Source organism: Oculina patagonica, chromosome 13 (genome assembly GCF_052425735.1).
Source record: "Oculina patagonica isolate OP01 chromosome 13, crgOcupat, whole genome shotgun sequence".
Lineage (NCBI taxonomy): Eukaryota > Metazoa > Cnidaria > Anthozoa > Scleractinia > Oculinidae > Oculina > Oculina patagonica.
In genome coordinates this window covers 4,477,794-4,490,250 of record NC_135770.1, presented here as the reverse complement: position 1 = coordinate 4,490,250, position 12,457 = coordinate 4,477,794, and the positions used below count along the sequence as shown (strand labels likewise).

Sequence of the window (12,457 nt, the reverse complement as noted above, 5' to 3'; positions counted from 1 at the left end):
CTTTATTACTTCAGTCTGAAAATTTCTCAAATCTTACGCGAGGTACTGAATTGCCTCGCTTGTATTATTTCTTTTACTCCTGTCTTTTACTCCATGCAAACTAAACTGTACGTTCTTTGCTTTGGGGTTAAGTTGTAGATTTGACTCAACAGAAGAGAATGAAAGGCCGGTATTTCTCGGCAGCATCGAATTTTTTCGATCAACATTCAAAACAAACTTCTGCGTTACGTTGACGTTTTAGGGTTATTAATAAGAAATACCCTAGTTATTTAAACTAAAACTAACAGTGGAATTGATTGCTTTGGTTTTAATGTTCTTTGTAAAACAATTGCAGCCAACATGAGCCAAAGCGTTGTATTTAAATTTTACCCAAACGCCCTTTTCGTTTTTGCCTATCGAGTTAGTGGGTCGCAAAAGTTCCCAGGCTGTTGCCAGCAAGTGCCGTTTTTGGCAAATCTTCGTTGAAGCGCTCTGAAATTTTCGATTTTTATTATCCAGTCAAAGAATAGCACGAGGACTCGACGGTACTCCGAAAGTCTTTACGCCATGAGGCGATCAGTTGCCCAACAAGTTTGAAACTGGTACCAGTTTCCCAGACCGCAGCCTCTCTGTAACGAGATTGAGTTAATCTACGATAATTTATGCTTTTTGCGCACGCGCACTTTGCGTAGTTAATAATAATAATCCATTCCAGCAAAGATGGTGTAAAATAATTTGTAAGACGCTTCCTTATGGGAAATCATAGACTGGTATAAAATCTGAGACATCACTACTACGGCTATCCACAGGTAAGAAGACAGATTATAAATGCGTTCACTTCGAAAACCAAGTTAGATTTTTCAGTGTATCGTCATATTTATTACTTATCTCCTTGCATTAACTGTGTTTTGGTATATGATCGAAAGAAATTTGATTGCTTTGCGCAAATTTAGTGTATTTAAGAATGTTTACATATAGAAAAGTGTTTTTATAGGGCAACCAAATCTACGAATTCAATTTTAAAAAATGAATATTTATATGTGATGTGGGATCAACAGCTGTTCGAAACAAGTTTTCTTGATCTCAAATTTAAAAACGTCGCTAACAACAACCAGCACGACCTGTTAGTTGACATAAGCGATTGCTTCAAACGTGGTTTACATTTTTAATGAATCAAAAATTCCGTTTAAAGAGGCAGCAGCTTTCAACTTAGTTATATGCTTTTTTTCGTTGGTTTTACGTTTTAATCGGTTAAAAGACTCGCCTGGATCACGTTCTATTCAATATATGTTGTTTTCAGCCAAAGAGGAGCAAAACCGTGACTTGAATTACGCGCGTTTTTCCGCAATTGGTACCGGTTGCATATTCATGCTTTGTGTTCTGATTGGCTCTTTGTATTGTATTGTGATTGGCCAGAGAAATAACTTTGTTTTCGTTTAGCGACAGTCATTACAAAATCATACAGCTCGCTTAAATTTCGATGTTCCGTTATATGAAAGTTTTGTTAAGAAATTTTAACTTAGGTTCAGACAGTCAGTTACGGCTGTCTTTCGATTTTTGTCCTTGAAAAATCATAGTAATAGCTTGATCAGATAAGAAGATCAACGGAATTCTGCGCATATGTATGCACTTTGTCAGTGTCATTTTCCCTAGATTCTTTAATTTTTGACTCTTTCCTTTTGAACTGTCCCCAGGACAATGTAGTCCAGTCTAACGCAGCTAAAATGGTCCGCGGGGAGCTGGCTCCCAATTATAAACTTACAAGAAGGAAAAAAACAGTGTTACTTATTGGTGCAACCTTGGCGACCATTGTGCTACTTAAAATTATCCAATCACCTTCGACGGATGAAATTAAAACCGCTGACTTCATGAGACAGTGGTGTCGCATAAGACAAGCGCGGGTGGATTGGGAACAAATGTTGAAACCATGCAAAGGAAATCTCGCCTGGGGCGTTAAACTCCCGGGCTGGGAGGCAGAACACCGCACAGACCCTGACGAAAGTTTCATTTCTCTGTGGGACATTCGGCCTGGTGGTGAATTCAGCACGTTGAGTATTCGAACTGTAGACAGCAACGGACAAGAAAAGAAAATCGGAGGAGACTCTTGGCGAGTACAGCTTAAGGGCCCGGCCTCAGTTGCTGGGACCGTTTTTGATCACATGAATGGGACCTATGAAGTCGTGTTTCTTATCACTGAGCCAGGGAATTATCAGGTGGAAGCAATTTTGGATCATTCGCTTTGTGATGGGCTCAAGGATCCACCGCTAGACTGGTTTATTGTTGGTAAGTATCAGTTTATAACAATGTTTTACTCCCACTTTATATAACAGATAAACGGCGTCAATGTTTGCATTTCATTTTTGGAAGAATCAAGCCATCGACTATCGGAAAGCTAAATGATTGAATAAGAAAGCGCTTACCACGCCTTCATTCCGTTTTTTTTTCCCCCCCCACTATAATATCTTTACTGGACATCAGAATTTTGCAACCCAACTATACTGTTCTCTCGCGAAAACTGAGGATCTCTCTCTAAGATTTGATAATGTGAAAAAACCTTCATGCGCACGGTATGCACGAATTCTATTCTGTAAGTAACCTACCATACAAATATTTGACTGGCCAAGACCAGCAGTGAAAGTCTCTTCCGGTGATAAGCTCCTCTTAACATTGAAATCTTGTATCCTGAAGGTAACGCTCAAGGCAAGAACCAACAAGAGGGAGCCCTGGGTCCAACTAAGCGTGGAGCTGAGCGGCCGTACATATTAAAACCCCTGAAGTCTGGTAACCCGATATGGATTACCATTCGCCCGGCGCCTCTTGGAAAACAGCCTCTATATCAAGGTGAGGCAAATACTGTAACAGAGTTGAATAACAAGAGTTGGCTTGGTATCCTTGCAGAAGAAAATGAAAAGTTACGATTATGAAAAGTTCCATACGAAAAAGCACATGCACTCAGAAATTTAGTTACACCAGCGTTTACACCATCACTTAACCCCAGCGTTTAGCCATCAGGATAAATCGTATGTTTCACAATAGCTAAGAAAATTCATTGGTACCCATGGGAAGAAAGCTGTGGTCGATGAGAGAAAAGACCATACAAACGTCATAAACCTGTAACGAAACGCACGGTAACTTCGAAAAACACAATAAGGCGAAACTCGCCGTCGAGTTGTGATATGTCAATTGGGGCTTTTGGGTCGAAATTTCCGGCGTTCTCAAAATTTTGGGTTTTATGGAATTAATCTTTGTGTTTGCATATTCTGCTAGTTGACAGTTGTGACCCACCTAAAAGGCACATCAAGTTATTCCAAACGCTAGATATAACAACATTAAAAACATTTTAATTTATTTTTTTAAGACCTCACTCAAAGAGTTACCGCCTTGTTCGCATAATTATGAACTATTGTTTATTTCTATTACTGTCCAGCAAAATCATTTTAAACACACTCTTGTTACTTTAAACACCCATAGCTCCGTAATAAAATAACATGTACGTTGAATTGTTTTTCAGCTGTCCAATCAGCGGGAGCCGGTCTTGACTTAAGTTGTGGAATTCAGTGTAAATTTCTTTGGGATGGCTTTGGTAATTGGGTCAGCGGTCAGCAAGGGTCACTGACATGGAAGCCTTTCATAAGAGCAGATGGTAAGTTGGGGTCTGGGGTAGATGCAGACTGATATTAACACATTTTAACTAATCCAGAGAGTTTACAACTGGTTAGGAGGAAGCGTGATCGAGTGGTTTAGGGCGCTGTGCCATGGTGTCATAATTCGGAGGTCCCGGGTTCAAACCCCCCACCCTGCCACTAGCTGGATTTGTTTCTGGTCGTGCCGAGTTCAAATCCTCGGTCACGCTTTGCATGAAGCCAACTGGTCTGCCTCCTGCCAGTTGGGATTTTGAACTAAGTTATGTTCATTTAAAAATATTTGTTTCCTCTGTTTCCGTGGCATGCCTGTTAACTAGCTATCTCGTAGAGATATGAAGCTAAATGCGTGACCACTATAAAAAACATTTTGTAATGACGACAAAGATTTACAAGACTATTATTCAGACTAGATATGAAGCCATTGGTGTAAATTAAAAAAAATAACATGATATAATTTCCTGTGTAATCCTGTGTACTTCAACAACTAATCAACTAACTAATCAATGTCTTATAGACAGAGATAGGCACAGTTCTCTGGAACCCAGTCCCCTGCGGAAAGACAGCGTGCTGTGGATATACGGAGACTCGGTCAGCGAGCAGTTTTTCTGGGGAGTCAGGCCGCGGCCCCTTTGCACTAATGTTTTCAAATGGTGTGGACACACATACAACTGGGTCTACCAGTTAAAAGGTGACTTAAGACCTATAGAGCGATTTTCATTTGAATGTTGAAAGCAATTCACATTTACTTTGGTCTTGCATTAATACGCTTAGTGATTGGTTAAAAAAAAGTCGCGCTTCTATCTCAACCAATGAGAAGTAAAACCAAAACCAATCGTGGTTCGCTCGCGCACATTTTCTCGGGCTTCACGCCAGCTACACCTATTTGCTTCGAGTTTTGATTGGATCACTAGATTGTCTGCGTCCTTTGTGATTGATCAGAGTGATAACTTTGGTTGTGGTTTTACGACACTCAATCGGAGATCGCTGTAATCAGTTTAACAGGTTCTTTTTGTCCGCATTTCTTAATAACACACGTTTACACTTGTTTTTCTTGTCAGGGAATTTATCGGTTGCTAAAGCCGCGGATGACAATTTAGACTTCAATTTCATGAGGGTTGCGAGTGAAGTACTGGATATCATATCAAAACCATTTTTCGATAAGAACAGCGTGTTTCTAATGAACGCGGGACTACATTATCTAGAGAGCACAAACTTTTCAAACTATCAAAAGACAATTGGTTCACTGATAAGACTCTTCCAAGAGACCAAGATGGTGAAAAGAGCGGATGGAAAATGGCTTTTTCCTGGTGAAATGATATGGCGGACAACGACAGCCTTGAATAAACACAAGCTGGACGGAAAACACATTCAAGCAAGGAGATTTTTAACCTATCAGGTATGGAATATTTTGTCTGTGAGGGTCTCGTAATATATAATGACGTGAAGCGTCAACTGTCTAATAGGTGAAAATTGTCCGAAACTGACATATGAAGGAGAATTTTTACTTTTAATCGTCAGCATTAACTAAAAAACTAAACCTTCAACCTGAAATATGAGGATAAATGTTCAACCATGAATTGAAGGTAACCTTGTTGAGTAGCCTCAAGTGTCAATGGATCAGATTTTAAAATTTTTCCATTAACAGTCCAAGAAGAGACACTAAAAAGTGCCAAGGGGCAGTGCCAACCTCCACCTGGGTGGAGAGTGGCACTGTGGGAGTAAACATCTTTCCCAAGAACACAACACAATAACCTTTGCCAGGGCGCGAATCAGGACCGCGTAATCCAGTGCCCAGCGTGTTCTTAATAGACTTCAACTTAAGGGTCAACCGGATAAAATCGACAAATTATATTTTTTTGGACCGATAACCATAAAGCAATTCCTCAGAAACTCAAACCTCAGTGATAAGTTCTAATTTCAAAAACAACATTATTTCTTGTTTTGTTTTCCTAGCAGCGAGTTCTTCTTTTCAACGCCTTCGCCACGTCAGCCATGTGTCAAGCTAATTTCCCTGTTCTAGATGTTCATCCTCTGACAGATTCTTACCCATATGGCACTGGTAAACCATCCAGGCCTAAAGATGCAGTCCACTATGAACATTTTGTCTTTGAGTCGGCAGAAAGACTACTGGAGGATTATTTTTATAGAACTTATAAGAAAGATTAAATTTAACTAGTTTATTTCGTAATTATGTTGATATCAGTGGGTTTCATCTTGTACACAGTTATCTTGACATTAAAAAAAACTTTTTTGAAAATCGTGGCTGCCTTGCTTAAATCGTTTCTAGCTATCATTGCGATCCCCATACACCACTTAACATTGGCATATAAAAGCGACAACCAAGAGCTTATACACTAAAAATCCACGAACTGGACATAATTACTCAACAAAGGTTAACGGTAGTGACAAAAACCCTCGTGCGCTCTCGTGAACTCTCGTGCCCTCTTGTCATCTCTCGTACCAGTTCTCGTCAACTCCTGGTCTCATGCGCCTTGTCCACTCTCATCAACTCTCGTGTGCCCTTGTCAACCCTTGTGAGCTCTCGTCAACTCATCGTGCGCTCTCGTAAACCTTCGCACGCTCTTATCAAATCTTTCGTTTATCTCATTGCGCGCTGATGAAAAGCAGTAGAAAAACTCTTGGCGGTATCCCTCGAACTCTCTTTCTCGTTTGATAGCATAAAGTTCCGACGGAAAGTAGAGAGATTTTTAGAGTTTATTTCCTAAAGTACATTCAGAAACGTTGTCGTTGTTATTTACGAGTTTATTTCCCGTGAAAAGTTGGGCCTGGGGACTCGCATGAGTGTTAGGAGTGTTCCAACACTAGAATAAATCTGCAATTGTAATTTATACTTCTTTTTGCGTCAACCAAAGCAAGGGAACATGGTAAATGGACATAGCTGGATTACTGCAAGCCTTGCCTCACACGCGAGAATAGATTGCGATACAAACTATTAGTTAAGTCTAATATATAAATATTTGGGAAATTTACCGTTATATACATGTATAACTATTTAACAAATTATAACAAATAAAAATGTTTCAACCACAATTTGTTCCATTATGAAACATGAATGCTAGCATCACTTGTTTAAAAAACGAACAAAGTAGGGTTGAAATTAACTTTATAAACCAGTGTTATTTTTGATGTAGCTGCTCTCCTATTTTAGTCAAGAAATTTAATTCGAAATGTTTTCCATCATTTTAGTGAGCAAAAGTGACGTCAGCTTTTTGTGTATTTTGCACTCTGAGGCCCGGTTCAGACGCCGATCTTTTCATGAGCCGAACCTAATTCCTTGAATTAAGTACATGAAAAGATCGGCGTCTGAATCAAATGAGAACGGCTATTTCAATTTGGAACGGCTCACCCGTTCTTCCCGCCTGCCTTGGCCGAGAATTTCGCCTGTGGAACGCCTTTGGAACGGCTTTGATTCAGACGCCGTACTTTTCATGTGCCGATCCTAATTCATAAATTATTATAATGTATTTTGCCGGCAGTTTGACTGGTTTTATTGGAACTGTATTAGGAACGGCCTCGGAACGGCCAAAAAGTACGGCGTCTGAATCAAGAGGCGTACTTTTGTCAATTTGGGTCGGTCCAAATTCGAATTGAGTTCGGCTCATGAAAAGTACGGCGTCTGAACCGGGCCTGAGAAACGAGTTTTGAGCAAAAGATGTTGTAGGCTTCACAAATAAACTGATGTTTAGAAATCTGCTCAGTGTTACTAATGTTTAGAGACTCAACTATATTATAGCTGGAGTCTCTCAGTGCGAGAGCAAGCAAATTTTTTCGTGCGAGTGCAGCTGAAACGAAAATTATTTATTTCTAATGGAGATCAAAAAACAAAAGCATTTCCAGTACGAAAAAAAAATATTTGTTTCCAGCTATTCTTTTGCTGTGAATGAGGCACCGAACATTGACTGGTAACATGAAGTCACGTGTCACGGAGGTGGCGAGTATTTGAACAAAACAACGAGGCCACATGGATGAGTAAATTGTATCTCGTTTTGGAGGAGATGGAGAGTAATCTTAATGTTTTCAACATGAAATTAATCAATTCCTGACCAGAACGCTGCTGCAGAGGAATTGTACTAACAGAGGTCAGTACGGGAATTATTTCTCAGTAAATATTTCGGCTTATGATACCAGCAACAAAACAAGCTTGACTGAATAGAATGTAGCCAGCCATGTCTTTAGTGCTTGGTAATTATTCCAGTTTAGAAGGCTTTTAAAGGCATGTATATACTGCATGCTTTGGATAAACTTAAAACGTTAAATAGAACTTACATATATTCAAAAATGGATTTCAGTGATTACGGTAATGCTTATTTGTCATAACCTATTGCTTTGTGGAAATCATTGAGCCGAGTAACTCTTCAAATGGTCATATCAATAGCCAACTAAATGCGTATGAACAGCCTTAAACTCATATAGAAATTTGTATTAATTTATAAGACTATTTGTGTAAGATCTAAACTGTATCACCATAACACAAGGTCATATGCATGTGTTATCAACTTTTTGATTCCGTCTGTATATATAGCTATAAATTACACGACGGGTCTTCCTAATAAGACTTACTGGTATATTTACTATTGAATAAGCTGTTCTAAGTTATTTAAGAAAGAATCCATTAGCGTACCAGGAGACCACAAACTACCAAGCTGTAAATGGTATTGAAATCTTATAATTTAAAAACATGTTTTTTTTTATCCGGGTAGGAGTTTTAATTTAATTAAAATAAGTCATCTTTTAACCATTCAATCCGTTGCTTATTTCTCAGGTAGAAAAATCTATCAAGCCTGGCACATAACCGCTATACATGCTCCTCGAACGCTTTTATTTCTAGAGAGCGCTTTCTATGACAGAATCTCACAGAGATGTCAACACGGAAGAAAACAGCGAGCAGGACTCTAGCGGCTTACATAGCACATTACATGAAGTTCTCCACTGTCCACCAGAATTACGGCGCAAGCTCCGCCAATTCTGCACGTCGGCTCAAATCCTCCTGGCAGGAGGCAGGACCTTACGAGGGATACCCAGGATTTTTGTTTTGCGCAGAGCATTTTTTCTCTTTTGGGCGTTAACCGTTACTCTGTTTGTGTACCTCAAGTGGTATTTTCCCTTGTATCTCACGAGCAACGTTAATCGCAACAGTTTAGAGGAGTTTAGAAAAGACTGGTGCCGAGTGCGCAGAGTTGCGACAGACTGGGAACTACTGAGAAGAACTTGTGAGGGGAACGCCAAATTTGGTGTGAATTTACCCGGATGGAGGGTAGATAATAGGACGGACCCCGCCAAAAGTTTTATTCCGCTCATGGATATTAAACCAGCAGGGGAATTCAGCAGATTCAGTATTCAGTCCCAGACCTCTAATGGTGAACCCAAGACTGTAGGAGGCGACGATTGGAGGGTTCTTATATGGGGACCATCTGTGCTTGCACCGACAGTAATTGATCACGGCAATGGAACGTACGAGGTGCTGTTTCTTGTCCTGGAGCCTGGAACCTACTTTGCGTCAATCGTTTTGGATTACTCGTTGTGTGACGGAATGAAAAATCCACCTGATTACTGGTTTATGATTGGTGAGTTATAAGAGAAGTTTAGAACGCTTATCTTCTAGTGTTATTTAGAGCACTTTCCAAAACTCGTCAGACTTATTTATCGGTTTCTCCATTAGGAAATATCCATGGCCACAATCAGCAGCACGGAACCTTGATGGAACCTTATGTCTTTTTACAGACTCCTCTTTGGGAAGGAATACCGCTGAGCATAACGATACCAGCACCGACTGGGCCCACACGATACGAGGGTAATTAGTAAATTAAAAAAAGTAAATATTAAAAAGGCTAACAACAGCGACAAAAGATTTAGTTTGGGCATAGTTAATAGAGGGAAATGGTTAGGAAGCCCGGCAAACATCAAAGGAGCAAACAAAGAGGCCAAGATTTAGGTTGGAAGGTCCATGACCGTGCACATCTTTTGTTTTGCTCTCATACACTATACATGAGTTACGTAATCCAAATGTTTTTATTTTATTAATGAACACACGTAACTACCTATTGTATTTTGTCAGATTTTGTGCACGGTCAACCCTTAAAATAGCGAACAATAACCTATCATAAATGGTCTTTCCGGGCTTCAAACCATTGGAAACACTTATTTTATAACGTTTTTCAAACAAATATTGGCCATGATCCCGGCAGAAAAAAAAAAAAAAATGAGAGAAAAAACCGTAAACGAAAAGCTAAAAAAATAATGGAGCTATGGAGTCATGGACAATGCATCTCCTAAAACAACAAGGCATTTTTTTTCAAGTTTGTCATTTGACTGTCTTAATATTCGTCAGTCTGATGAAACCACTCCCTGTTTATTTTGGCTTTATATTTTTCCGTAGGTGATTTTCTATCTTAGAAAGCCATTAATTTAAGGTATTCTTCACTTTTAAAGTAATCAGAAAAATAACAAAAACTCGTGACAGCTGATTTAGGCATTTTTGTAAGAGATACACTGAAATGACATTATCTTCATACTTTCAGAATTTCTGAGCTATGGACTTGGTAACCCTCCCTCTTGTGGCGAGGATTGCAAGTTTTTATGGGATGGCTTTGGTCGCTGGTTTAATGGGACCTGGAAACCACACGTGAAAGGTGAACATGCGCTGTGCGGGCGTAAAGATAGATTTGACAGTGATATCTATGGGGTTTAAAAAATTAAGGTTTCCTCGTTTTTTTTCTTTTTGTGCGCGTTTTGTAATCCTCAAAACCCCCCCCCCGGGGGGGGGGGGGGATGGCAATACTCCTAGTCACTTCATGCTACGCAAATTGGAATAAGCTCCGGTAGGGTGGATCAGTTTGTCCAAAAGTGCGACTTAACCTCCTCAACTTTTTAAAGATGCCTTTGACTTAGCAATTGACTAAATTTTATCGATCAGCTGCTCTGTAAATCGTTTAAATCATCTTTTTACCTTTATATTTGTCTTGCAGGCTTGTGGACGAAACGTTCTCCGAGAAATCGCGAGGGCTTGTTATGGGTCTACGGGGATTCAAACGCGGGACGATTCTATCGTTCGATCCGTCAAACTGCACTGTGCAAAACAGTTTTCCGGGCTTGCAGACTTTCATACAACTGGATATATCCAATTAAGAACGCCACGGTAGAAATCAACCAAAGGAACTTTCTACCATTAAACATAACACGAGTCTTGGACGCTATAGCAAGGGTTATTCACTTGCCGCAAATGAATAACGAAAAAAGCGTGATTATTCTTAATCACGGACTGCATTTTATAACGTCAACGAACTTCTCAACATACCGCGAAGTGATCGATGGTATTGTGAACTTGTTTAAGGAGACAAAGGTGAACGACGAAGGAGGAGTAGAACTGAAGTTCAATGGAAAAATGATCTGGAAGACAACCGCCGCTATTCACAGAGAAAGGCTGCGATGGCCACACCATCACAAACGACGATTTTTAACTCGCCAGGTACAGTACAAATTTTCAGTAAAGAATGAAGCAGAAAATCACCGACGTGTAGTGGCAGCCACCTCTGTAATATTAATTTTGCAGTTTGTTATTGCAAGAAATGAGAAAATCCTAATAGAGAAAGGAATTCAAAAATTTAGGAAAGTTTTCAGTAGAGTAGAGGAAGTCGTACACCCTATTTCCTAAACCCCAAAAATTTTAAGCCTGTGTAGACTAATCACAGAATGTACACTATGGTGGTTAAAAGATGATTTTCCGATTGAGTGCCGTAAAACCATATAGAAAGAAATCACTCTGACCAATCACAAAGGACACAAACAATCCAATGAACCAATCAAAACTTGAAGCAAATACATGAAGCCGGCGTGAAGCGCGGGAAAACGTGTGTGCGTGACTCACGATTGTTTTTGGTCTTACTTCTGATTGGTTGAGAAAGTGGTGCGAATTTTTTTAAACCAATCACTAAGCGTAGTAATGCAAAATCAAAGCAAATCCTTTTTACGTTCGAAACACAAGTAAAAATTGCCCTACCATAAAAATTCCTTTTCTATATTTCTAGCGTGTACAGCTGTACAATGCGTACGCTACCTGGGCCATGTGTAAAGCTGGGATCGAGGTACTTGACGTGTACCCACTCAGCGCGTCCTTTCCCAACGGGACTGACAATAGTGAGAATCCTCATGACAGCGTGCATTTCAAGGACCTGGTGTTCAAGCCTGCGGAGGAACTTCTGCTTGAGTACTTTAGTCCCTGGTGGAACGAAGTCAATCACACAAAGAGACAGACGTAGAAAAAATAAACTTGAAGACTACTTCGTATAAGGCGTACTGATTAATACCGCGACTTCTAAACCTATTTTGGCGAACATAAACAATAATTTGTAGACGAAACTGAAAATGTTTGCCTCCGATTCTTTTGAAATTTTTGTAGAACATAGAATTTCCTTAAAGAGAAGAAGTAGAGATTGAGGAGCTAACGGGTAAACACGTTTATCGTGTAGAGGAGTCTTTTTGGTGGAACCGGAGTTTTAAATATTATCTTAATATTATAAATTTTATGACAATACACCTACTGCATATTGCCTCCGTAAAGAATGCAATAATACCCGATTCCCTCTATGGCGCACGCCTGCAGGGAATCATGGTTATTGTTATTATTAATATTATTATTTTCTTTGTTATGTTATGTTATTTCCAACTTAACTAATTATCCTAGTTAATGAAATTATATGTAATTAAATTCAAGTAGCTTTCGCAATACTACCAAACTTCTACGTAGTCATGCAAATAAAGCTTGTTGTTGTTGTTTGTTTGTATTCATCAAACCATGCACGAGACTGTAATGATAA

The 12,457-nt window shown here is 39.5% G+C and overlaps 2 protein-coding genes across 3 annotated transcripts; both read left to right on the top strand.

Annotated features, from left to right (window-relative positions):
• Nucleotides 1-678: 678 nt before the first annotated feature.
• LOC144635498 (uncharacterized) lies at nucleotides 679-5,858 on the top strand. 2 transcript variants are annotated; one of them, XM_078494599.1, is made up of 7 exons: nucleotides 679-788; nucleotides 1,674-2,262; nucleotides 2,668-2,820; nucleotides 3,491-3,622; nucleotides 4,138-4,311; nucleotides 4,682-5,019; nucleotides 5,580-5,858. In XM_078494599.1, the coding sequence occupies exons 2-7, from the start codon at nucleotides 1,704-1,706 to the stop codon at nucleotides 5,787-5,789; spliced, it is 1,566 nt and encodes a 521-aa protein (XP_078350725.1). In that variant the 5' UTR covers nucleotides 679-788; nucleotides 1,674-1,703; the 3' UTR covers nucleotides 5,790-5,858. The 2 variants fall into 2 exon arrangements, with proteins under 2 accessions (XP_078350725.1, XP_078350724.1); XM_078494598.1 differs by having other exon boundaries at nucleotides 5,577-5,858.
• A 1,680-nt stretch (nucleotides 5,859-7,538) lies between these two features.
• LOC144635486 (uncharacterized) lies at nucleotides 7,539-12,413 on the top strand. The gene is made up of 6 exons (XM_078494588.1): nucleotides 7,539-7,723; nucleotides 8,407-9,208; nucleotides 9,304-9,435; nucleotides 10,163-10,273; nucleotides 10,610-11,109; nucleotides 11,669-12,413. Exons 2-6 carry the CDS (start codon nucleotides 8,485-8,487, stop codon nucleotides 11,897-11,899), a joined length of 1,698 nt encoding a protein of 565 aa, XP_078350714.1. The 5' UTR covers nucleotides 7,539-7,723; nucleotides 8,407-8,484; the 3' UTR covers nucleotides 11,900-12,413.
• The last annotated feature ends 44 nt before the right edge of the window (nucleotides 12,414-12,457 follow it).

What these genes read in the sequence shown, in the direction of transcription:
- LOC144635486 (XM_078494588.1), top strand. Translation starts at nt 8,485, where the DNA reads ATGACAGAATCTCACAGAGATGTCAACACGGAAGAAAACAGCGAGCAG. An exon ending in TGATTACTGGTTTATGATTG is followed by an intron (nt 9,209 to 9,303) that starts GTGAGTTATAAG and finishes TTTCTCCATTAG; the next exon opens with GAAATATCCATGGCCACAAT. An exon ending in TGGGCCCACACGATACGAGG is followed by an intron (nt 9,436 to 10,162) that starts GTAATTAGTAAA and finishes TCATACTTTCAG; the next exon opens with AATTTCTGAGCTATGGACTT.
- LOC144635498 (XM_078494598.1), top strand. Translation starts at nt 1,704, where the DNA reads ATGGTCCGCGGGGAGCTGGCTCCCAATTATAAACTTACAAGAAGGAAA. An exon ending in GCTAGACTGGTTTATTGTTG is followed by an intron (nt 2,263 to 2,667) that starts GTAAGTATCAGT and finishes TGTATCCTGAAG; the next exon opens with GTAACGCTCAAGGCAAGAAC. An exon ending in AAAACAGCCTCTATATCAAG is followed by an intron (nt 2,821 to 3,490) that starts GTGAGGCAAATA and finishes ATTGTTTTTCAG; the next exon opens with CTGTCCAATCAGCGGGAGCC.